Source organism: Aythya ferina, assembly GCF_964211825.1.
Source record: "Aythya ferina genome assembly, chromosome: 1".
Classification (NCBI taxonomy): Eukaryota; Metazoa; Chordata; class Aves; order Anseriformes; family Anatidae; genus Aythya; species Aythya ferina.
Window position 1 is genome coordinate 80286157 of NC_140296.1, and position 24439 is coordinate 80310595.

Below are 24439 nucleotides of genomic sequence, written 5' to 3' on the forward strand. Positions count from 1 at the left end.
TTTTATTTAATATTTTAATTACAGTTGTATGTTAAGCCAGTATGTGTTTACTGTATTGTCCACATGAGGTTCCAGGTCAATTCCCCTAATTGCCATCATTTAATTTTAGGATTCTGTGAAGTATAGGAGTGGTGATTTGGTTGTTTGTTTTTTTTTCCTTCTGTTTCCCTCCTCTGTTTTCATTTTCGATTGGTCATTTTGTGCAAAGTAACGCTGGAAGAATTTTGTTTTCTACCTAGTACCCGGGAGAAAGTATTAAAAAAAAAAAAAAATCCTGTAGTCCATAGTTTCTTGAAAAATTTTATAAAAGCAATCATGACATTTTCACTTACAATAAAAGCAATCTTGACAAAAAGGACACAATGAAATTTGGTGCTGCATTTCAATAATTGTCTCCGATTTACATGTTGTAAATACTGTAAAAAAAAAAAAAAAAAAAAAAAACTACCTTTATTTCACAGTTTCTCAGTTGTCATTGGTAAGATTTTTATGCATCTAGTTCTAGTTATCATCATAGTATTCTTGCTGACATTTCTAAACAAATATTGTAACAACTCATTTTTCACCAAGTTGCCAGGAGTCCCCAACACAACGAAGGTAATGAAGTAGTTGAGAGGTGTCAGACTGCCTTCATGAAGCCAGACTACCCATAGGTACGGTAACAACCACATAACTTTGTTGTAGTTAATAATATTATATTTTTAAAATATATATTGAAAGTTGATGACTAAGGATTTTTACAAATGGATACTTAGTTATATCCTAAAAAATAAATAAATGAAAATAAAAAATACCCAATTTTCTTGTCTGCTGTTAGTATATAGTCTATAGCTGCTCATCTCTCATATGAGCAATCTCCAGAAACACTGTTAATAGGATTTAAGTGCAAACGTGTCCTCATTCTCCTGTGAATACTTGTATTTATTTGCAAGACTGGAATATTCATTTCAAGTACTTTTGATACGCACTTTACTGTTAAGTGCATTTTTGGAAAAAAAAAAAAAAAAAAGTTTACCAAAACACATGAAGAGACATCAGAAGAGAACGATAAGTGTAGAAGAAGATGCTGAAATTAGTTACTTGGTTCATTTACACATTTGTATTCTTCAGAGGGCAATAACACAGCAAGCAATCTTTGCATCTGAGATCTGTGACCGAGTTTGGAAGCTGGAAGCTCAAAATGATTAAAATTGTCACTGTCACTGTATCAGCAGTAAAAAACCTGCCAGTTCCTGTGTGAAAAGAATTACTGCTGAAAATACACTCTCCAGCATCTTGCATTTTTTTGAAGAAAACCTTGTTTTACTTGACAGAATGGGCTCCCTCACACGCTCCTGCTGCCTGACACACGCTGACTTCTTTGGCACCCAAATTGATGGAAACAGGCATTAGAAAGGATTTTATGGCAGTAAAGGCTTACAGCCAACGGGAACTCTGTGGTTCTTGACTCTGCTCTCCCTCAAAGCACCTCATCTTTATACGTAAGTCCTCCTCCTAGTCTCAAATGGGATGGGTGTAGGGCAGATATCCTAAACCTTCAGAAGGCTGCAATGGTAAAGAAGGGTCCCTTTTTAAATTTATTTATTTTATTTTTCCAATAATTGTAACAGCATTGTGCACGTTTGTAAAAGAGTAAGGCTTATTTTGGGGGAGAAAAACTCCATCTGAAGATCAGGGCATACGCCCGAAATGTCTTTATTTATTCATTATCTTGCAATCAGCAGTTGGATAGGTCAGGTGTGTATGGACTCAGGATGTGAGAACAAGGTGATTTCGGCGGAGATGTCTTTATTTCACCCAACGCGCCTCCCGGAGCCCACAGGGCCCTGGGCGACCTCGCCCCCCCCCCCGCTGCTCGCCACCCCCCGCTCCTCCTCGCCCCGCAGCGCTGTGCGAGCAGGCCCCGCGGCACCACCACCGCCGCCGCCGCCGCCGCCGCGACTACACCTCCCGGCACCCCCCGCGGCACCCCGGCACCCCCGAACACAGCGGAGCCGCGCGGGGCACGCCGGGAAGCGTAGTCCCCTCCTCCTTCCCCTCCCACGTGAGGCGCGGCGCGGCGCGCTGATTGGCCGCCGAGGGCAGAAAAGGGCGGGGAGGAGGGGGGGCGGCTTCCGGTGTGCGGCGGCCGGGCCGCTTGTTTGGATGCTGCCGTCACATCATGGCGACGCGCGGAGCCGAGGCGGCGCGGGGAGGCGGCAGCGGCGGCGGCGGGGGGGCAGGAGCAGCGGCGGCGGCGGCGGCAGCACGGAGCCGGTGCCACAGCCACAGCCAGGGCCGGGGCGGCGACGAGGCAGAGGAGGCGGCGGCGGGCGGCAGCGCTGAGGTGAGGGCAGCGCGGAGCCGAGCCGCGGCCGGCGGTTGTGAGGGGGGAGGCGGGGCCTGCCCCGGGCACGCGGCGGCCGTTGGGGGCCGTTGGGGGCCGTTGGGGGCACGTGGCGGGGGGGGAGCTGTGAGGGAGCCGGGCTCAGCCCGGGCAGGCAGCGCTACCCCCCCGCGCGGCGTTTAACGGGTTTTAACGGTTTTTAACGTGTTTTTTTTTCTTCCCCTTTCCTGGTACGACGGGGTTCGGGGCTCCTGCTGAAAGGGTTGCGGGGCCGGCCCGGGAGCTGCTGCTGCTGGGGGTGGAGGGGGGAGGAAGTGAAACCTCGCTGCGGGAAGTGATCCTGGCCGGCACCTGTCCCGGCCCGGCGGCTCGCCCCTAACAGCGCGGCTGCGGCCCCGCGGTGCGCTGCAAGTTTCCGCCTGAGCTCGGGGTTCTTTCCGGGAGGTTTTTGGCAGAACGGCAGGAAGCGTTTTGGGGTGTTCAATGGTAAAACAGCGCTTTCGGAGCACTGTAGGGGAAGATACAAATCCAGCATCTTCTTTCCTTGAGGTCATTTGAGGTAAATTCGAAAAAAAAAACCACACAATTTTTAAAAGCAGGAGTCTTCTACATTGCAAGGCCGTGAGAAAGTGCAAGCACAGAAATTCTACACAAACAAACAAACAAAAAAAAGACCAAGGTAGTAGCCATATGAAAATACAAAGGTCTGAACCACTGTTGAAGACTCGAGTATGAGGCCAACAGTATTAATAACACAATTCTTCTAACTTTTCTAAGCATACAGTATGGGCTTTCAAGTGAGTTGTTTCTCAATCTTCCTTCTGCGGTGTTGGGACACCTAGCCTTGTAATGCCTTGGGACTAACGCTGAGCAACGCCTCAGTCCGGTCTTTTGAAAGCAGATAAAGGAGCACACAGAACATCGCTTTAAAAGCGATGGCAGAACGGGGTGGAATACTTGTGGGACCAGAAGGTTGTTTCAAACAGCTAGGATCTCAGATCTTTGGGGAAGCCACCTCAAAAGGCCTCGGGTTTTCAGAAAGGTATAATTAGGCTGCACGGTCGGTTAGGTCGGTGAGCGCACTATGTGGAAGTATGGCATGAAGAAATAAGCTTAATAAACTAGTCATGTGGTCACAGGCACCTGAATTACTGTTGCTACACCAGTGGATGAAGGTACACCTGCCATAAAATGGAAACTCAAATTTTATGGCATCCCAAAATTCTAATTTTTATGAAGGAGGTGGATAAAATTGGAACCCACAATGACTTTAAGCTGTTTTTTAATCATAATAGAGTTATATTAAAAATATTTTTGAGTATCTACACGAAGGAAAAATATATTACATACAGCTTCTTTAGAACCAAGTGTTCCTCTGTTAGCAGACAAAAGTAAATTGGTGGGATGCAGGAAGCCTAAAATTTGTTCCAGTCCATAAACTAAGATAAAGATGACGTGATGCGTTTGTTCTTTCTAAAGCTTCTAGGATATTTTTTTTGATGTATAAACAGTTCTGAAGGCAAAGGCTAAACAAGCAGCTTTACAGCATAAATCAACCACTACTATGGGGGGTGTAGGAAATGCTTTTGATAGATTAATATTTTTAAGGGTAATTTAGGAGAAATTGCAAGTTGGAGTTGCTACTAATTATCTTTTATTAAGAGGCACAGAGAGGTACCTCATTTTCAGGTGGAGAGAACATTTTCAGGTGGATTGAGAATGTGTATGTGCACAGCGAGTGTATTGCTTGTGTGGAAAGTGTAAAGTCTAGGCATTTCAGTACACATAAGATCAACACTGTGCACAGTGTAGTTTTAGATAGAACTTTTTGTTAGAGACTTTGTTGGGTAGTAAACAAAAAAAAAGTGACTGGCTCGCCATGGTAGGTAGGATAAACTCTGTGGACGTGTTCCTGTGTAGTGCATGTTGCTGAGGCAGTACTGTTTGATGTAGAAGAACGTTGGATTAAGCTCCTGTGATCATGGGCAGTTCCATAAATAGGGTGCCTGTCTTTGTGCTCTCATCTCTTAGGCATGAAGTATGGTAGAGTTGTTCTGAGGTGCACCTTTTTGATCAAGGTACGAGTTGAGAGAACAGAGCAGACTACTGACCTAAAACTTCAGGGTGAGCAGGAGTGATGTTACCAGTAATTTTCCTACAGGCATCCTCAAACCATTTGGTCTGTAACTCTGAAAGAGATTAAAGGTGACATGCTTATGCAGAAATGTCAGTGTCTTGTAACAGCTGGATTCGCTGCTAGGTATGTAGCAGGCATCTTACTTCTTAATGGTTGAATTCTAAGTTTTGGTAAGTAACTCTTGTGATCTTGTGCTACAAAGTACCACATGGTGCAAAATGTTCTTGGTTGAGTCACCCTCCCTGGAGGTCTTTAAAAGATGTTTAGATGTAGACCCCAGTGCTATGGCTTGGTGGAGGGCTTGTTAGTGTTAGGGCAGAGGTTGGACTCGGTGACCTTGGAGGTCTCTTCCAACCTAGATGATTCTGTGATGTCCCTTAATGAAAGTCTTTCTAGGTATGTTATCTAGTTCTGGTCTGTCAAATTTTAAGCCACACATTGCTAGATCTGTCTGGAAGCTGAGAGATCGTGAAAAAGGTAGCAGCGATTTCAGTAGATAGTCTTTGGTGGAGTGATTTTATTGTGTTTTTATTTAGTCAGTACTGAATCAGCACTGTTATACAATGTGCTGTTGGAAGTGCTCTGTTCTGGCTGGAACGTTAAATGAGAAGTTCACTTGTCTGACTAGCACGTGTTTGAGGGGGGAAAATAAAAGGTAATATTTTGGGTTGTTCTGTCTGTCTCAGTAGAGGGGTGATTTCAGTGGTGCTGGTGTAGTGCAGTGTAACATTTTCATTGTGGCATTTATTATTGTTATGCTTCAACTTGAAGATTGATAAATCTGAAATTATCTGGTGCTTTAAGAATATGCTTGTAATATCTGAAGTGACAGCTCAGAACACTAATGCAGAAAATTCTTTGTTAATCATTATCAGGAGGTCATCTAGCTATTATTGTTTGTGGCCCCTGTCAGGCAATAACAGACTTGTCAGTGCTTAAATTAAAGGCTCTCCAATCTAGGTTAAACACATTTGAGTTTTAAGATGTTGTCCCGCTGCCTGTCAGTCCTGCCAGGATGTATGGGTGACAACTTGAGGGAATTGAACTATTTTTTTGTTATTTGTGTATGTAATCAGGTTGTTTTAGCTGCTGGTAGAACCTTTTCTCTAACTACAGTATTCTAGCCTGTGGTGACCAATTTCTCATATTTAAGACAGGAAAATTGGATCATATAGCAAAAACTGTATGCTGCCACATTGTGCTTTAGTTTTGGAGGGAACAGGCTTGCATGCCAGTAAGCTTAGATTTGCTCCGTATTCATTGGAAAACTGTGAAGCCAAAAGAAGGATGAGAAGTTCTATAAAAGTTCTCTCCTTTTTTTCTCCCCTATTGCTGTTACTTTCAAATACATTTGAAATGTGCAAGGCACATGTACACAAACCTTGATCATCAGTTCAGTAAGCTGATGGGTGACTTCTCCATTCTCTGCCCAACTTTGGAGGATGAGTCTGATCTGAAAATCCATGTGGGTTTTTTGACTGAGGAATTGAGAAATAATGGGGTTGAGAAATGAGTATTGTCAGTAAGGAATCAGACTCACACAAAAAGTGCTGCCAAATTACCAAGGTGGCGGTGTTCACTCGGGGAAAGTTCCAGGTGCTCAGGAATGCACATCTTAATCGCTGGCTCTGAAATAACAGGTATTTAAGATATGCTGACAGTTTGCCAGTAGGGATGGGCATTTCTAAGTCACTGATCCCATCTGTGCCCCTGCCAGTTGCCCGTTTTTCCCCAGAAAGGGCAGACTTTCTGCAGATAAAAATAGCTGCTGAAAATCTTGGGGTTGCCTAAATTTGAAGCGATGCTTCTTGTGCGCGTCTTCTTGCTGACAGTGCTCCAGATCTGCAGTGGTCTGTGTTACCTATGCACCTGTGGTTAGGATAAGGTATTTTTGGCTTGGTTCCTTGCGCTCTGCCTGTGATCAAACTGCCTTTTTTTAGTCTCTCTCGTGTCTTGGCATCTCTCCAACCATCGTGCTAGCTCTGCTGTTGGGTTGGCAGAATTGCCTATTGCTGTGCAGTGAACTGGGCTGAGGTGCTGCTCTGGCTACAAAATTTGTTAGGACAAGTTGTATGAACGTTGGTGCCAGCACAAGGGAGAGGTGATGTGGGGCAGGGGGATGAGAAACAACAGCAGGAGCACTGCCCCTGTTCAGCCTGCAACCACACCCGGTCAGGCCTCCTCAGCTGCCCACTGCACTTCCCAGCAATTTTGTCCTTGATTTGCAGAGAGAAAACCTTGAGTGCTTAGGGATTTCAGAAAGTCCCAAACCAGAAGCTTGGAGCTTAGGGCAGGCTTTCCCTACCTTTCACCGGGCTTCTCAGGCACAAGAACCTGAATCGGAAGTTTCTGTCCTGTGTAACAGAAAAAACTGCAAGTGTCAGCTGGTGTGTTGGTTCTGCAGCTCTACCTGGGGGTCATCTTGTGCTCAGTTGCCTCCGATCTTTCCGGTCTCTTCGATCTAATGTGAGCCCTGCATTTCTCAGTATTCAGCTTCTGCAAGAATTGTGTTTTGTAGAGAAGATCCATGCCATGATTTCAACCATTGGTATGTACAGAAAGTTGAAACGAGCAATATAGTTTTATCTCTTGTCCTGTTTTAGGAAGAAGCTCTTGGTTGCTAAACTTGGAGCAGTGAGCCTTTCCAATGGAAACCTCACAGCTTAAGGCAATCTAAGGAAAAATTACGAATTTTACAGCTTGAAGAGAAAACTGTTATGTGCTGGGACTGATCATTTGTTGCAACAGTTCTCTTACTGTGTTACCTTCAGAGCCATTCATCAAGTACATGGTCTGGCATGATTGCAGAAAGATAAAAACTGCAGTGGGTTTGTTTCCGTGAAGGAGATGCATCATTTCAACACTTACAAAGAGCAGTGTGAAGTAAAAAACCTTCTTTGATAAGCGAAAACTTGTTCCTTAATGTCTGCGTAGATTATTTGCATTACAAAGCTCACTGTCCTTCCTGAAAGGTGTTGCGTTAATTCCACCTTCAGGAGAACAAATCTGCCTTGAGCTAAGCTCTAAAGCTGGGGACTTGCTTTGAGCATAGAGAGTAACTAAGCTCTTGCGAATATTTTTAACAATATTAATGCATGTTTGTGTAATGATTTTAAACAGCTCTACTAGGGAGTTGAACTATTGCTCAAAATATTGTTATTGTTGGCTGCGTTCCCTTGATGTTCGCTAATTTCTTTTCAAGAGGAAAATGGTCCATCTGTGCAAAATATACAGCCCAATGTAAACTGCTTTTACAAATTAGCACATTTTTAATAGTGAAATATCTGAATTGTTTTATGTTTAAACAGCATCACTCAGCATACAAACAAGCCCTGTTTTTATAACTACTTGGACTGAAACTTTTTAAGGAAATTTACTTTCACTTCACTGAATAAATCAATGAGAAAAATCACTTTACTTTGGCAGTAAAGTGACTTCAACTCTGCTTATCATACTTCAGCTATGTATGCACTTTATAAAGTAGGATTGCAAACAGACAGCAAAAAATACCTGGTCGCCTCAAAGTATTATCCTGAGTCCTGACTCCTGTATTTTTAAAAAACAAATAAAACTCTGAAATGATTCTAGAGATTAAGAATGCTGTTCTTATGATTGAGGAAGGATTCTGGTGTTACTTTATAAGTTTTATGGAGATATCAGCATGTATTCCACTCCCAAATATGGATGTATCACTGTAGTATTAAAACAACAGGTGATGTTTAGCTTTTTGGTTAAATAATTAAGTGTTTCTGTATTTAAGAAATCTCCCAAGACAATTCTGTTTAATTGGGCAGAAGTAATGTATTGCGTTTAAAAAAAAAAAAAAACAAACTACTACAAAACATAGGTAGTAGACCTCCAGATCTGAAGCCAGCTAATATTCATGCTTTTCTGGGATGATTTAATGGAGTTTAATTGTAATATTTTGAGAATAGGTGTCTTCCTGGTCTTGTTTACCACTCTTGTGAAACAGTTTTTCTCCAAATGTAAATTGACAATCATGTTTGTTGGCATTCTGGTTGAAGTAGTTTGAGCTCTTATCCTTGTATGATATTGAAACAGTGTATTGCTATGGGTTTCTTTAGATTTCCTAGTACGATATGTTTTTCACTTTTTCTTCTGGTTTGCCTCCTAAATTATCTTATAACCAAAGTTTTTCAGTTCTCTGAAACTAGTATGTAATAAAGCTGTCCTTAATCACAACGTGTACTTGTTTAAAATTGTAGATCCTATTTTTCATTTTACAGTACATAGCATTTCCTATATTTAGTGTTGATTTTGAGAGAGAATGATTTTAAAACTACGACGGAGGAACATTTTCATCTAAAATTGGGTGGTTTAAGAACTGAGATCAAATCAAATCAGTTTCAGGGCCTAAAGAGCAGATTTCCATGTGAATTTTTAATTTCTAGTATGTAAATATTTTTGCAGTGACAAGGTACTGAAATTGTTATGTAATAGAAATTAATATTTTGGGCTCTTGTGTGTTGCTTTCTTCATCGCTTTTTAGGCTTACGCACTTTGCTTTTATTTATATACCTGTCTTGACGACAGTGAGCATCGTCTTGATCAACATGAATAAAAGTGGAATTTTACTTTTTTTCCATACTAAAGAAGGATGGAAGTTTTCATTTTCAATGCTGTTGTTTCACCTCTGCTTTTTCCTTTCCCTTCTGAAGTTGGTTACTGGTGCAATGGAAGAAGCTGGATCTCAGGAGATGGGAATGAATAACCAGGATCAGCTGGTGAACAGCAAATGCAATGAATCGTCTGATGCAGCATTGCAGCATATGGAGTCCAACTGTGATGGCCTGGAAAATGCGGGCACGCTGGAAGAAGCTGAGTACATCACAAAGAACAGAAAGCTCCTGGGGTCCTCGTGCTGCTCTCAGGAGTCTCGTGAGGAGACTCCTGGGAGAGAAGAAGCCCGGACTGATCCACCTGACGGCCAACAAGACCCAGAAAGTGAAAAACACAAAGAGAAAACATTAGGTGTGTTCCTCTTGGCATTCTGACTCTCAAAATTTAAATGGCTTTAATTTCAAAGACAGGCTTTAATATTTTCATAAAATAGCTATGCATTTTCTCTTATGTCTCACATTTATTTTGTAGCCAAAACTTCTCAGAATATTCTGTTAAAGATGACAAAATATGTACTTTTTGCTGAGGGAAAGTCAGTTCTTAATACGTATCATAGAATCCTTCCGCTGGTAATGCTATTTTTATAGCAGCTTTAAAAAAAACAGGTCAGTACTAATAAGCTTTTTTGACTTTGATTGTTGGGTTCATTGTAAAATTTGTGATTGTGGTGTTCAGTACTGATATTTAAATTCTAAAAGGTATGTTTTAAAGCACTTGTGTGAATATCTTTTGTTATCTTTAAATATATTTTTATCTTTTTGTTATCTTTTTGAATATCTTTGTTTCAAGTTTTTCTTTTCTATAGTAAATCATAAAAATGTTACTGTGGTTTTAAGGTTAAAGTAACTTTTGCTATCCAAGTTGTGTAATGGCATGTAGCCAAAACAAATGGTTCCTATTGTGATGACTTCCCGTTTGTCACTTGTTAGATATTATGCAGCTATCAAACCAGAGAACAGCTTAGAAGCATGAGAAATTAGTGATTTATATTTGCTTTCTAAAGGCAGGGTGGCTTTTCTGATATTTTTTTCTCAGTATGGTTGTCTTCCTTTCTTTTCATAGGAAAAGAAGTGCTATTATTAATGCAAGCCTTGAACACGCTTTCTACTCCAGAGGAAAAGTTGGCAGCTTTGTGCAAAAAGTATGCTGATCTGGTAAGTAATTTGTAAAGATAGAAAGAGTTATTCATGTGTTAATACTAACAGTGGAATGCAAGAACTTTTGATACGGGACAGTTAACATTTCTGAATGTTTCACAGTGTTGGTAGGAAAATTAAAATGAACACACAGACTTATTACAAATATTGCTTCAGCCAAACTTGTGTGTAGTCTTTTCATGTCTACATGACTGCCTAAATCTAAAGAAAAATTGGATTATGATACCTTTTTGTTAACCTAGTATTGAAGCACAACATTAGGATTAACAGAAAAGCTAAGTTTATTTTGAAAGTAAATGTTTTCCTAGCTCCTGTCTGTTGACAGTCCTTCTGTGCTAGCATTTTATAAATTCTGTGCTTTAGGGTAATGGGAAAGAATATACTGTGGTTTTTTTTTGGTTTTTTTTTTTTTTGTTTTGTTTTTTTTTTTTTTTTTTTTAAATAATCACTTAACTCTTCAGTGATTGGGGATGAAGTTGGAAAGATGTAGTTTTAATCTTCCTTTGTGATTTGCAGTCATACAAAGGAATGCATTAGAAAAGTATTTCTTCAGCAACAGACCAAAAAGGCAAAACATGAGCAGTTACTTGATCATGGAGTGCATTCCCACCACAATGTAGCAGAAAAAACAATATATTCTCTAAATTGGTGGCAAAATCGGCTCATAAGTTTCAGTATGTGTCTGTAAATGAAAATGCTTCATTTGTTCATCTTGAGACAGGGACAGACAAGAATGGAAATGTGTGTTTTCCCACCATATTTAGATATTAAATGAAAGCGAAAGTAAATAGGTAACTGAATAGCTTGAAAAAGCCAAGGATTGCCTTCTCTTGTTGTCAGGTATGTCACGTTTGGGAATATTTCTAAAAAAATAGCATAATGGCTGTGCAGGATGGCCTAAATCTTTTGAAATTAATTTTTCTTTTGAGATTAGTGATGTTTCTAGAGCTTAGAGAAAGAGCTAGTACCTAGTCTCTCTAGTCACACAGCCAGTAATAACTATTTAGCTTAGTTTTGTTTTTGCAGCTCTGGAGTCCTCCTTGGAGGTCTGTTGATATTTTTTGCTTTGTTTTCTTGCTCGCACATGCATGCTCTTGTTCACATGAGTGAATTTCCTTTGAAACCAACAGCTTCTCTAAGAAACCACTTTCATTTAAATGAGAAACAATAGTTCCATACTGCAACTCAGTGATGGGAAGCCCACATAAAAATGATACTGTGAGAGAAAATGCAGTAAATGAGTTAGATCTTATGAACAATTGCTTGTGCATGTGGTGCCTTTTCAGGCAGCTCCCGTGTCAAGTCAGTGATGAAGATGGTGGCCTACATGAGGAGCTAGGTTAGAGTGAGTTCCTTAATTCTGCAGAAAGAAAGCAGTCTGCTCCATCTTCACTTTTTTGATTTATGTTGTTGACAGAAAGACTTCAAACCAGTTAAGGAACTGCCACAATAAATGAATAGTAATTTCCTTCCAGAAATTCAGCAATCAGGAGAGACCTGTTCACATTTTGATTTTTTTCCCCTTCCAGTAGAGGATCCATAGTCTGCTGGTCTGTTGTTAGAATTATAATCCTAGAAAACCAGTTGCTCTCCCTGTGATGCTCAGAACTGCTGGGAAGTTGGGTGGGAGTTCATGCAGGAATAAGAGTAGCTTAGTTTTAGTACTTGGAGGTACTCTGTTCCCCTTAGGTTCAGTTTGATCTGGTTATGCTCCTCGTAGGATGCATTCTTTTCTCCATGGTTATGGTGGTGAACCACTGGCATAGGTGTCAAATTTAATGCCAGCAGAGGTTTGAACTGTTTATGACAGTGCACCTACAATGCTTGTTTTCTTTTTTTAAAGATTCATCATCTTTAAAGCTCACTGTCAGGTTTTTCAGTGGTGTCTCATGAAAAGGACTGTACAATAAAGGTAGGAATGCCACTCTCCTGGCAAAAGATCTTCCACAATTTTTTTTCCTAGTTTGGAATCTATCAGGAGATCAATTTGTGATGCAGGAAGGTTTGCATCCTTGGTGATATGTCTCCCACTGGCATACTTTTACAGGCCTGACGTTTCATAGGTATGCAGACAGCACAGCCACTTAAAGTGTTTTTTCTGGCCACCCAAGACAAGGGCTTTTCATGTTTGGATATCAGAATGTTTCCTTAAGGTTCCTTTACTCCAAACCAGATGAGATACAAATTTGATTTGCTGTTGTCGAGGAGGTCCTTAACTTTATTCTTTTCTTCTGTGCTTTAGCGTTATTTTGAGCTCTTTCAGAAAACCATCATTGTGTTCCTGGTTGCCAGCCTTCTTTTCCCGTGGTGTCCCAAGGCTGAGGCACTGTCTAATAAGGAGCAGTACTATACTTAACATTGTTACCACCTGTACAATAGATCAGACTCTAATGTGGTTTCTTGGGGAGCCCAAAAATCAAATGCAGTGGAACACATTTGCAACTAGGTATTATTGCAAGAAACTCCTCAATTCACTGGATGTTCATACAATAGATTTTGAAGTCTGCTCTGATACAAAGTTTAGCACTATCAGCTACCATCTAAATTGTCTAATGGAAATGGATTCGGTATTTTATTGCAAATGGTTGAGACTGCAGATTTCTTAAGTCACCGTTAAGCCTGGGTTGTGCAGCTTTAATGACATTTGACATGATTTACGTCAGGGCTGCTGGTTGTATCTGTTCCTTTCTGAAGTAACTTACCATTTTATGAACTTGTGTAGCCTACTGTGCCCTTCAGTAGGAGCTCCTGCTGATAAGAAATCTGCACAGTTTTGTGGGGTTTGCTTTTTGACAGTAAAGAGAGCGGCTGGATAAATGATTTTGTGTAACATACAAACAAGAGTGAAAACAATTGTGATTTGCTGAAATGCCAGTCTCAGTTGGCTTTTGTCTGCCCCATCCTCTTTTCTCAGGCCTAGTCCTACCCCTGTAGCTGAATTCAAGCTGAAAGCCCATGGTCAACAGGTCTGCGGTCCCTGTCCTCAGTGACAAATATTTGTCATGTTGGAATGTGTATATTTTCTTCTGCTATGCTTACATACTTAGAATTGTATGGAAGATGATGGGACTTTCTTTAAAGATCAGTGTAGGGGGTCAAATAATGAAATTGTTTGATTTCTTTGTTTTCCTTTGTTTTCGTCTGAAATGTTTAAATGCTTGTTCGGCCTGCTTGTGTAGATGCATAAAGACAGTTTGGGCTATATTTATTTCATAAATATACTCTCTAATGTTAGTTGGAGGAGAGCCGGAATGTTCAAAAGCAGATGAAGATACTGCAGAAAAAGCAAGCACAAGTTGTGAAGGAGAAAGTCCACTTGCAGAGTGAGCACAGCAAGGCCATTTTGGCACGCAGCAAACTGGAATCTCTCTGTCGGGAGCTTCAGCGTCATAACAAGACTTTAAAGGTTAGTTTATGGACATAAATCACAGTGCTGGGGGAGGTGGTTTGAATTCCTGGTTATTGATTATTGCTTAAAATCAGGGCTTCACTTATTATTGTGTCCCATGTCTGTGTTACTGAAATCTTTAGATAGTAATGTATGGTGTAAGTGTACCTGATTTTTAAGGTAAAGAACATGGGGATACTTAAGTGAGCTATAACTTTTTCCTCAGACTGGTTCACAGATCGTGTTACTTGCTGTGTGTGGTCTTGCCATATTTATATCTGGGAACAGTAATGATGACTGCTGGAAAAAAAATAGCACAAGTGAAATAACAGCAGCATGAAATGGCAGTGTATCAAAAAAGGCTTATTTGTGTTAGAATGCAGTTGCTAGGAGTGAGATGGAAGAGCCATGAGATTCTTATCTGTAATTAGTGTAGGAAAGTATGTTATAGTATCAATTCTGGTTTTAACATCTGGGTAATTCTCTCTTACATAGGTATCATAGTATCTTAAAACACCAGTGGAATTGGTAATAACAAAATTCTCTAAAAGTTTTGGAACTTTTAGATTCTTTGTTCCATGTACTTTATGTAGGTTAGATCAGTATGATGTTACAGTTGTGGCTTACATTAACTCTAGCATTTTAGAACTTTAAACCCTACACAAATAGGAAAAAGGTACCTGGTCTGTCTTGAACACCATTACTTTCTCATACTGCCTACTAAAAGGAAGAAAACATGCAGCAAGCGCGTGAAGAAGAGGAGAGGCGAAAAGAAGCAACTGCACACTTCCAGATTACACTGAATGAAATTCAGGCTCAACTGGAACAGCATGATATAAATAATGCCAAGCTCCGTCAAGAAAATATTGAACTTGGGGAAAAACTGAAGAAGCTCATTGAGCAGTACGCGTTGCGGGAAGAGGTACCTGATTTATGCTTCTGATGGGAGTCTGTTAGTTCCTTGACTATAAGGATCGGATAATTATTTAAAGGGAGAAAAAAAAACTAGTACTTTGTGTTTATTACATATGTGATCTAAAATGTTCCTCATTCTTGACTACCTTGAAAAATTATGCAGTTGTTTGGCCTTTTGTTTTCATGGTTTTACATCCCTATATTTAAGATGCATTGAAAAAATCTTTTACAGTGAAAGTGGTCAAATAAATAAGTTGTCTGGAGGCAACTTGTGGAATCCTTGTCATTGGAAATATTCAGAACACAATTGTGCAAGGTGTGCACAACCTGATTACTTTGAAGTTGACCCTGCTTTCAGTGGGCATTTGGTTTAAATTACTTCCAAAGGTTATTTCCAACACACATATGCATTAATACTTGCAGTTCTTTTAAAGTAAAATTTTACTGTATAACATGAGGATATAAATTGTTCTCGTTTTAGTTCATCAAGATTTTGTTTTTGTTTGAGCTACTTTGTTGGTATTCAAGCATCCTAAGCTATCATGCTTTCAGAATATATATGGAGTGGTATTAGGGAAATAACTATTTTAGGGCCGAGCAAGCTTTTAATAGTGTGGGAGCTAGCCAGTCTAAGTAAAAGTAGCGTGGAAACTCAGGGTAGGCTTGTCTTGTCAGAGAGAACCAAGTTTTGAGGTGTTCTACAGTTTGTGGGAGGAAAAAAACAAACTAGCAGCATTTCTAGGTGGCATAGGAGGTTTGGAATATGGCTGCTGTTTTTTTTATCTGGATTAGTGAGGTCACTATAGTATGGTTCTCCACCTTTTGTGATCATGGAATACTTGTATATACAATGAGATAATTTGGGGAATAGAAAATGTAGGAAGTTGCCTTGTGTTACTTTATGTATGGAAGTCAGACTGCATGCTTGTTAATTGATTTGCGGAGTATCATGAGCCAAATGATTTGTGAACTTCGCTTGTTTGGAATTTTTTATAATTTATGAAGACGAGAGGTTTTACAAGTAACATTCAAAGTACTTAGTGGGTTAGAGGTAGATCCACTAGCTTAAAGAGAAAGGATGTAGGCTACTTGTTACAGGATTTCTGAAAACACCTAATGTGAAGTGACTTACAGTATTCTAACAATTTTATTAAATATGCTTCTTACCAAGGTTTCCATTAAAGACAAAAAAGTGTAGTTATAATAGAGGAAAAAAAGCATGTAAAAGTCTTTTACTGCTTTTTCTTTTTGCATGAAACTTGTCAAGAATATGTGTTCCCCACTCCATACTCAAAAACTTACCTTAACTGACCTGTGCACGGTTTATATTTAACAAATACATTTAATTTTTTTTTTAGCATATTGATAAAGTGTTCAAACATAAAGAACTGCAGCAGCAACTTGTGGATGCCAAACTACAACAAACTACCCAGCTTATTAAAGAAGCAGAAGAAAAACATCAGCGAGAAAGGGAGTTTGTAAGTGAACTCTATGCATGTTAAAAGAAATTACCTGCTGAAGCATGCTTGTCATGATTTAAAATAAATACAACAGACAGCAAACAAAGGGGAGTGTATTTTTAAAGTTAGCATAATTTTTCAACATCAAGACTGAGATGTAAGCTTTGCATTGAATGATGTGTACAGTATTTGTGTCCATATACACAGGCAAATAGTGTTACTGTTTGCATTTACTCAGCAAATGTGCTGGATATCATTTGGAGTTTTTTTTAGATTGGGAGAATTGTTGAGGTTAAACACCAAAGGTACTTTCTCGCTGTTGTGTGGTTGTAACTTCTGGTGTAAAATAAACTGTAGGCTCACAGGATAAAGCATATGATATGCTTTTCCGAACTGCCTGTCCCCAAAACTGTCTGTTTTACTTGTGTGTTGGTAATCAGCAGTTTACTTGCAGTTTTTCAAGAAATCAGTTCTTAATGGAGCTGTAATTTACAGGAAAAGCAAGACTTCTTGCCTAGATAATCTCAAAATGATAATCCGGTAATGGACTAGAACGTAGTATTAAGTTACTTAAGTTATTCAAAAATTTTGGAATCCTAAGCTGATGAACATTCAAAGATTTATCTACAAAATGGTCACAAATTCGTTCAATCCAATCTTGATTCAATCTATAAAGGTAATATTAATGACTGGAGAAACAGAGGTCGAAAACAAATTACAAGAGTTATGAAACATTTACAAATTACATATAGATCATTAATGATCTAATTGTATAATTTTAGTAGTTCGAAGTCGATACCAAAATAGAAACATAATTGAATCACGTACCAACTAAAAAAAAGTCTCAGTAAAATTGTATGTCAGCACATGCTTTAAATAGTATATATCAAAGTATAGTGTAGTAATAATCTCAAAAAAGTCATGTGAGAAAAATGTGGTTTGAATGGCCTGTTGGCGATGTTAACTTTTGTTCACTTTTTATCTTAGATTAAGTTTTTATGCTATTCTTATTAGTATTTTCTCTTTTTTTGTTTGTTTTCTAGCTTCTAAAAGAAGCTACTGAGTCCAGACACAAGTGTGAACAGATGAAGCAACAGGAAGCTCAGCTCAAGCAGCAGGTACTTTTTGAAGCAGAATGCTCTTCAATAACAGTTTTTCCTAAATGAAAATGTGGCTAGTGAAATATAATGCAACTTGTGAAAAAACGGCACGTTATCATTCATTGGATACACCAAGTACTTGTCACAAACGTTTTTAATTAAATCTTAAATTTAATTTTTGTTTCATACATACACTCCTCAGTAGTGTTGTATGAAACATAAGTAGACTTGACATTTAGTAGTTGCTATTTAAGACCTCTGGAGAGTTCTGTTAATTGGAAGGTGCTAAACATTGAATTGCTAGAGCTGCTACCCTTTTAAATTAACAGCAATAATATTAGAAAGCATATTGGTTCTTTATGCTTTTTTCCCATTTCTTGCCTGCTTTGAACCTGTTCTCTCTTTCAAAGGTATTTTATCCTCTTTATAGATGTTCAGGACCAGAGAGACCTTTGCACCTCTTTCTATAAAGAGTTGGGTGTGATTTTAAATGTGTAGGTCTTAAAATTTATTCCTTACTGTTTCTATCCCATCCTTCTGTACGGGAATGGGAGCAAGAACTGTTTTTGTTTATTCTTGTAGTTACTGAGATTTTTGTAACCTAAATCTAAGTGTCCACAAAAAAAACAACATACTGTCTTCATACTGTTTTCTTGCTGTAAATGCTACAGCCAAATCCTCTCTGAGTGGAGAGATGGTCTCCAGTTTTTGTGCTGTTCTGGATCACCTGCAGTCATTGGCTACATGTGAGCTCAGCACATAAGGCAAAGGGAAATGGTAGGTTAAGCTAACATTGTAACATCTGAGAAGCAGCAGCTATTACTTTCACTGTATGCCGGTTATTGCTTCAGTTTTGAGTTTTGTATTAAGTCTCCTTGAAAGATATTTTGTGCTCTTTTTTCATACTTAACTCTACCTAATTATTTTCCCAGCTTTCCAAACAGTCACATTTGAAGTGTACGTGTATACTTAAGAGTAGGTGTACATGCACATCTTCACTAAAATTGGACTTACTAATGTCCAGATTCCTCCAAATACTTTTTTTGCTGTTTTTCCAAAAACGTTTTATACCACATGTAGTCTTTTTTGTTTTATCTTCAAATTAGTTACCTTCTGTTGAAAATCCCAATGCCTTTTTTTATAGTAACAATGGGTATATCTGTGCTTTCCTGTGGCCAGCAGGAAATTTTTTAATTTAGGTGGAAGTTCAGTCACAGTAATGGCAGAGAGTCATAATCTGACAGCTCTTTTTTCCTATGAAATCTTTTCTTATGAAATTTCATATTTTTTTTAGAGTAAAATGCAGTATCTGTGTTCTGAATTGTCCTACAACCCTTCATGTAAGCACTGAAAGAACTGATTACTTTTTGAGATTGGGTGAAAAGTTCCTAGTAAATTGTATTGGTGTTTCAAACTTCTGTATTCTCAGAACATTGTATTACACAATGATTATAAAGCAAAAACCTAAAAATAATTTATATTTTAAGACTTTTTGTGGAAAATGATGCTAAATACATTTTGCTGTTCTGATGACTAATCTTGTGGTGCAGGGCAAGAAACTTTTCTGTAACTGAATATTAATACTCTTTGTTAATTAAAACTAGGGCTTTTCAATGTTGAATGTATTCTTTGTTGATACTCACTTCCCATAATTTTTGCTCACTAGCTGAGTTTTGTATGTTGTGAATGTATATTTTGAATTCTGGGTTTGATGCTTACTTTGTCCCAGCCCTGGTTGTTAGTTTTGGCTGGTTAAGGTGGAAAAATGGATCTTCTAAGCTTAATTTCTCATTTTCTTGTGCTCAGTTTCCTCTGTATTAAAGTCCTCTTTTTTTTTTTTTTTCAGTGGGGAGGCAAAAATGGTAGTGATGATAAATACAGTGACTTCCAACATTTTTATTAATAATTACATCCTTTTTTTTTTTTTTTTTAGAATGTATTACTGTTGTATCAAAACAGGTCGCTCTCCTTTCATATATAATTTGAATAGTGTGTTTTCAGTCAAGCTCTGCACACTCCTCAGATTAAAATTGTGGGGTAGTATGGAAAACATTAGAAGTAGTTCATCTTCTATATTGTTTCATTTTTTCTTGTACCTGAACAGATATTTCTGTATTCATGTACAGCTGTTCAAATTAACGTTCCTGCTCTTTTACCAACAGCTTTCTCTTTACATGGATAAATTTGAGGAATTCCAGACTACCATGGCAAAAAGCAATGAACTCTTTACAACCTTCAGGCAAGAAATGGAGAAGGTACTTTTAGGATTACTTAGAACACCATTTTATTTATATACATATATATATATATGCATGCTGTTAGTAGGATGCATTTTGTATCTTACAATAGTGTTCACCCTCTGAAAACGTGTGTTACGTTAACACTTCTTTTGGATCTTGAGATAGGAAATAGGGATTTGTCATATTGTGGAAAAGAAGTGCTTTTTTTGACATCTAAATCCTGTTGTCAGTGTTTTATCAATGGCATGTAATTGGTTTGATTCTCTTCTGTTGTGGTTATGTTTTAAAACTTATTTTCTTGTGGAATTTTAATAGTTCTTGAAGGTTGGTAATCTATTTCTTTTATGAATCAGTCTTGTTTTCTCTGACAGCAGGCTTGGTACTTATGGAGTTGATTTTGTGCAGAAAGATTTTTCTGTAAAATAATCTGTTCAAACTGGATTTTGAAAGTGATGTTACAAGTCAAATTATCAACATATACCTATCTCTGTTATAAAGCAAGCCACATAAGTCTTCCCTTTGTCTTTTGTAGATGACAAAGAAGATCAAGAAACTGGAAAAGGAAACTATAGTCTGGCGTACAAAATGGGAAAACAACAACAAGGCTCTTCTGCAAATGGCTGAAGAGGTAATTATTTCTGTCTTTTAAGCAGCTGTACAGCTAAACTAGAGTCTGCACTCTGGAGAACTGTGCAGTGTTTGGATTATGGATGACTGGTGGTAAGAGATGGTAGCCTCTTCTTGGACAGTCTCCACTGTATTTTCTGTTGTGTGATGGTACTGTTCTCCCCCAGCATGGAAAATGAGTTTAGGTTTAGGCAGTGACTTTTCATGACCAGAAAAACATCAGTCTTTATCTTTCCTTGCTCAGTTTGTCCACAATTAGTCAGACTGTGTATGAAATCATACAAGTTGAATGAACTGACAGTATTTAAATATGCTATGCAAAATTCAATTAGTGCTGCAACAGAGATCTACTTTAAATGTACAAGACCCACGTGAAGGAAATAACCTTTGGGTAAGGCAACATTTACTTCCATGCATTGCTGCTGCTTTTGAGGTCATGAGGTGCTATTACTTTATTGCAGTCCAGCAGAAGAGCTAAAAACAGTTTTCACATGAGCTGTAAGCATATAGTTCTGATTTGCCTTCCTACATTTCCTAATTTCTAACTCAATTATATTTATGATCTTGCCAAACTGTATCGGGACATCCCTAATTTTCTTATAGGTTCTGCTATAGCACTGTTTATCTTTACTTTTTTAAAGAGCTAATTGAAGAGCCATGAATACAGTACCTTCTGACCTGTTTTGTTGCTGAATTTCTCACTTGATTTCCCACTTACATTCCCTTCTGCTCCCTCTAGTTGCCATTATTTGTGTAGTGATTCACTGCTCTATGGGACTTCATAATCAGCATTTCTGCTGATACTCAGCCCTCACAATTAGCATTATGGAGTTACTTGGTTCTCGCTGTTAAGTTTCTAAAGTTGTCTGTTGCCAGTCCTAGACAAACCGTCTGAAGTGCAGTGTCAAGTATTCTGAGCAAGGATGTGACCTATGGGATTAATTAACACCTCATTTCCAGGATTAAATAATGGTGATTCTTTACATTAACTTAGGTGAAAAAAACCAGTTGCATCCTGAAACTTCTGTTTGTTTTTTTGTCCCTCAGAAAACAGTAAGAGATAAAGAATACAAAGGCTTTCAAATAAAACTGGAGCGTTTGGAGAAGCTGTGCAGGGCCCTTCAGACAGAAAGGAATGAGCTGAATGAGAAGGTGGAGATCCTTAAGGAGCAGGTTTCTCTCAGAGAAGCAGATGTGGATCTAGCTGTGCAGGTGTTGCAGTCCTGCACGCTCAATTCCCACGAGGAGCTGGAAAGTCCCACTGACACGGAACCAGGAATCCAGCCCAGTGTTGAATCACAAGCGGCAAATCGTTCTGAAAAGACTGTCTCAACAAGTCCTGTTCCTGGCACTGAATCTGTAGACTAAAATGAAGTGTAAACACTGTATTGAGAGATATATTTTGTGTATAACTTTCTCTGTTGGTGGTAACTATTGGTTTTGTGGTGAAAATTTTCTTACTTTTTCTACCATATCTGTATTTTCTTAGAACTACTGGACTTATGTGGTACAGGAAGCTGCATAGCAGCTTTAAATAGCTTAAACTATAAATTTTCCACAACTGTGTTGCACATCTGCCTCATTTTTTAAAAGAAAATATTTTTCCATAAAAGGATGCATGTGCATTTCCTCCCCACAACACAAATCACTGTCATTGAAGACTGTGTACAGACGTAACATCATTAGGGGGAAAATAGTGACAGCCTGTCACTTTTTTTGGTTTAAAGAACAGCATTCTGGTTTTGTTCATTGAGTTGGCACTCAATATACTAAAAGTTACCAAGTTTTTCAGTAAATTTATCTACACGAGGATGTCTAATGGCCAGTAAAAATGTCAGCTTTCCCCTCTAGTATGTTTTCGTATATATGAAAAACTAAAGGTCCAGAATATAGTAAAAATGTATGTTTAAGGGGTTTTATGTACTTTGTGGTATGGAAAAACAACAGCTTTGAAATACGTTGGTTTGCAGCTGGTGAAACAGGGTGTACAACTTCTTTGCAGACTTCTCAGGGTTGTGTTGTAAAGGTTATTTGGGACTAGTAGCCCTACCTGTGAGGATGCTAAATAGAAATGTGTCAGAAAATGTCCAGCGATGTTACAGAGTGAAGTTTTGCAGTTGGGTAGTGTCCTGTTAGACAGACATTGGTTGGTCACATTCTTCCCTCTTAGCTGCAGTGTGTCCATAACATGATTATGCTGCCTAGAGAAATCACATGTTGTTGAGACACATCTGTGGATTATCTGAAGGGCTGGGAAAAAAACATTTACTGCCTGATGTGTAGAAGACACAAGCCTCTAGCATATAGGCTTTTAATAGCCATATATGCTATATATGTAAGTATTAGTTAAACTATATACTTGTTTAAATTGATCATGTAGAGTCAGATACTTCTCCTGAAGTGTACAACGTGGAATATCTTGCACGCTTAACCTTGAAGCTGTACCAGTTGGCAGAGTGCCTTCCTAGTTAGGTTATCTGGTAAAGTTGGTACTTCAAATTCTTACAGTAACATGCCACAAGCAAAGCACCCTTGCTAACCTTTAGCCATGTAGGCTTTTCCTTAAAAGAAAAAAGGAAAAAAATAAATCATATCCATATTTTGACTTTATTCTGAGAAACTGGGACCAACTTTTTTTTTTTTTTTTTGGCAAGGCAATGTGTGAAATAATTACAAGCTACCCTTAACTTTAGTTCATATGTATTTACTTTCTAGTTTTGGTTGCTGTCATTTTAAGGAATATGAAAATGTGTAGCCTTTTCTGGTACTTAAAGTTCTTTGCACTTACTTGGGAGGGGATTTCTGAATCAAGCACATCTCAATGAGCTTCCCACCCTCATTGCCCTTGACAGTTTAGTGGCTAAATTACTTGAATGTTCAGGCTGCACTGAGCTCCTGATCCTTTTCCTGTAGTGATGTACGTTGAAATAATGTAGCTGTCTCTTAAAGAGAGTAAGGTTATGTAAGGCCTGATAAACGTGTTGTAGCTCATACCACTGAGAGGAACTGTGTGAAACTGACATTTCTTTAATGGTGGAGCAAATGGGAGGCTGGCCATTTTTCTCCTAGATTTGTGCAAGTTTTGTGTTTGTGGTCCAAGCACAATGCAGGAATGAAAGAAGGTAGCAGTGAGCAGTCAGTCAAGGAAGACTCAGAGCTTTGAAATGTTAATCATGCTAACCATATGGCCTAAAAGTGCTAGAAAGAAGTATTTCAGACTTGTGATTTAAATGACTTGCTTTGTAGAATCAAACTGTTTAAAAAAAAAAAAAAAAGTTGCAAGAACTGGTTTTCAGCTAACACTAAGCATGAAATAATTTTCCTGAGGGAAAGTGAAAAAACTTTGTATCTGATGCATCATACCCTTGGCAAGGTAGGACATGAAGTTTTCTATTTTTACGACTTATTATTTGGACATTTGTATGTAATGATTCTTTTGATAGTGCTTGTTCTATATGGGGGCAAGAGCGAATTTTGGACCCTGCTGCAAGAGTATTTTAAAGGGCTTTTAGAGACCTGACAGATGTATAGAACAGCAATATAATTATATTTGTTACTGACTTAATTTGTAAATGAAGCAGAATGCCCCAAGTGAGAGGCTTTAAAAATGGGGATATCTCTCTTTCCTACCCTTAACATTCCCATATCGCATCAACTTTGCATCTGGCCAAGGTGAGCTATGGTTTGCTTCCTGAAACCAGTCAGTACCTTTTCATGCATTGCTTTAAAGAGTGTTGTTTTAAATAAGAAATAACACCCCCATACAAATTTTTATCAAGGGATAAGCTCAGCACTCTAACTGATCTGCCATACCGCAGGCTATCGCACTGCCAGTCTGCAGCCAAATTGGCTCCAGTAGGGTTTTTAAGTAAACTTGTATTAATGCCTTTCTTCCACTACCATAAACTGTTTAATCAGGGCTGTAAGCTGATGTAGCCTGGAATAAGTATGTCTAATTGTCAAAACTCTGGGGCTTGATTGACAGTTTCACCATGATTAAGCTGCGAAAAAAGCTGAGTTATACGTGATGCAAGACCCGAGTATGTGTATACATACACAGGTAAGTTAGGTCTGTATCTAGTGTTTTGTCCTTCCTTTCATTACACTTACACCTGGTTACGTTACAGTTCAATTCTCAGGTGTTGCAGAAAATCTACCTCTTTGGACTGTAGATGGAAATAACTGTGAAAAAAGTGATGCAGAAATCTAGTTTGTGCTAAACACACTGCTTTATTTTTACAACCCATGTCTGCTTTCATGAGGAAAAAATGATAAATGAACAGGCAGTCTTTGTTTTGCTTTTCAAAAACATTTTGTAGAGATTTTTCACTAATGTGAATCTGAAATTTTATCTACTCAATTCTGTATAGATTAAGTAAATAAGTATGCTTAATATATTGGACTCTGAGTTTTTCTTTTATATCGTATTCGTGTCTGACCGGATCTAC

At 38.6% G+C, this 24439-nt stretch overlaps 1 protein-coding gene across 1 annotated transcript; it reads left to right on the forward strand.

The window, feature by feature from the left end:
- Positions 1-2153: 2153 nt before the first annotated feature.
- On the forward strand, positions 2154-24386 carry TXLNG (taxilin gamma). The gene is made up of 10 exons (XM_084507226.1): positions 2154-2326; positions 9143-9455; positions 10167-10258; positions 13497-13667; positions 14377-14571; positions 15923-16042; positions 17068-17142; positions 19287-19379; positions 19897-19992; positions 21039-24386. The coding sequence occupies exons 1-10, from the start codon at positions 2162-2164 to the stop codon at positions 21357-21359; spliced, it is 1641 nt and encodes a 546-aa protein (XP_084363352.1). The 5' UTR covers positions 2154-2161; the 3' UTR covers positions 21360-24386.
- Positions 24387-24439: the final 53 nt, after the last annotated feature.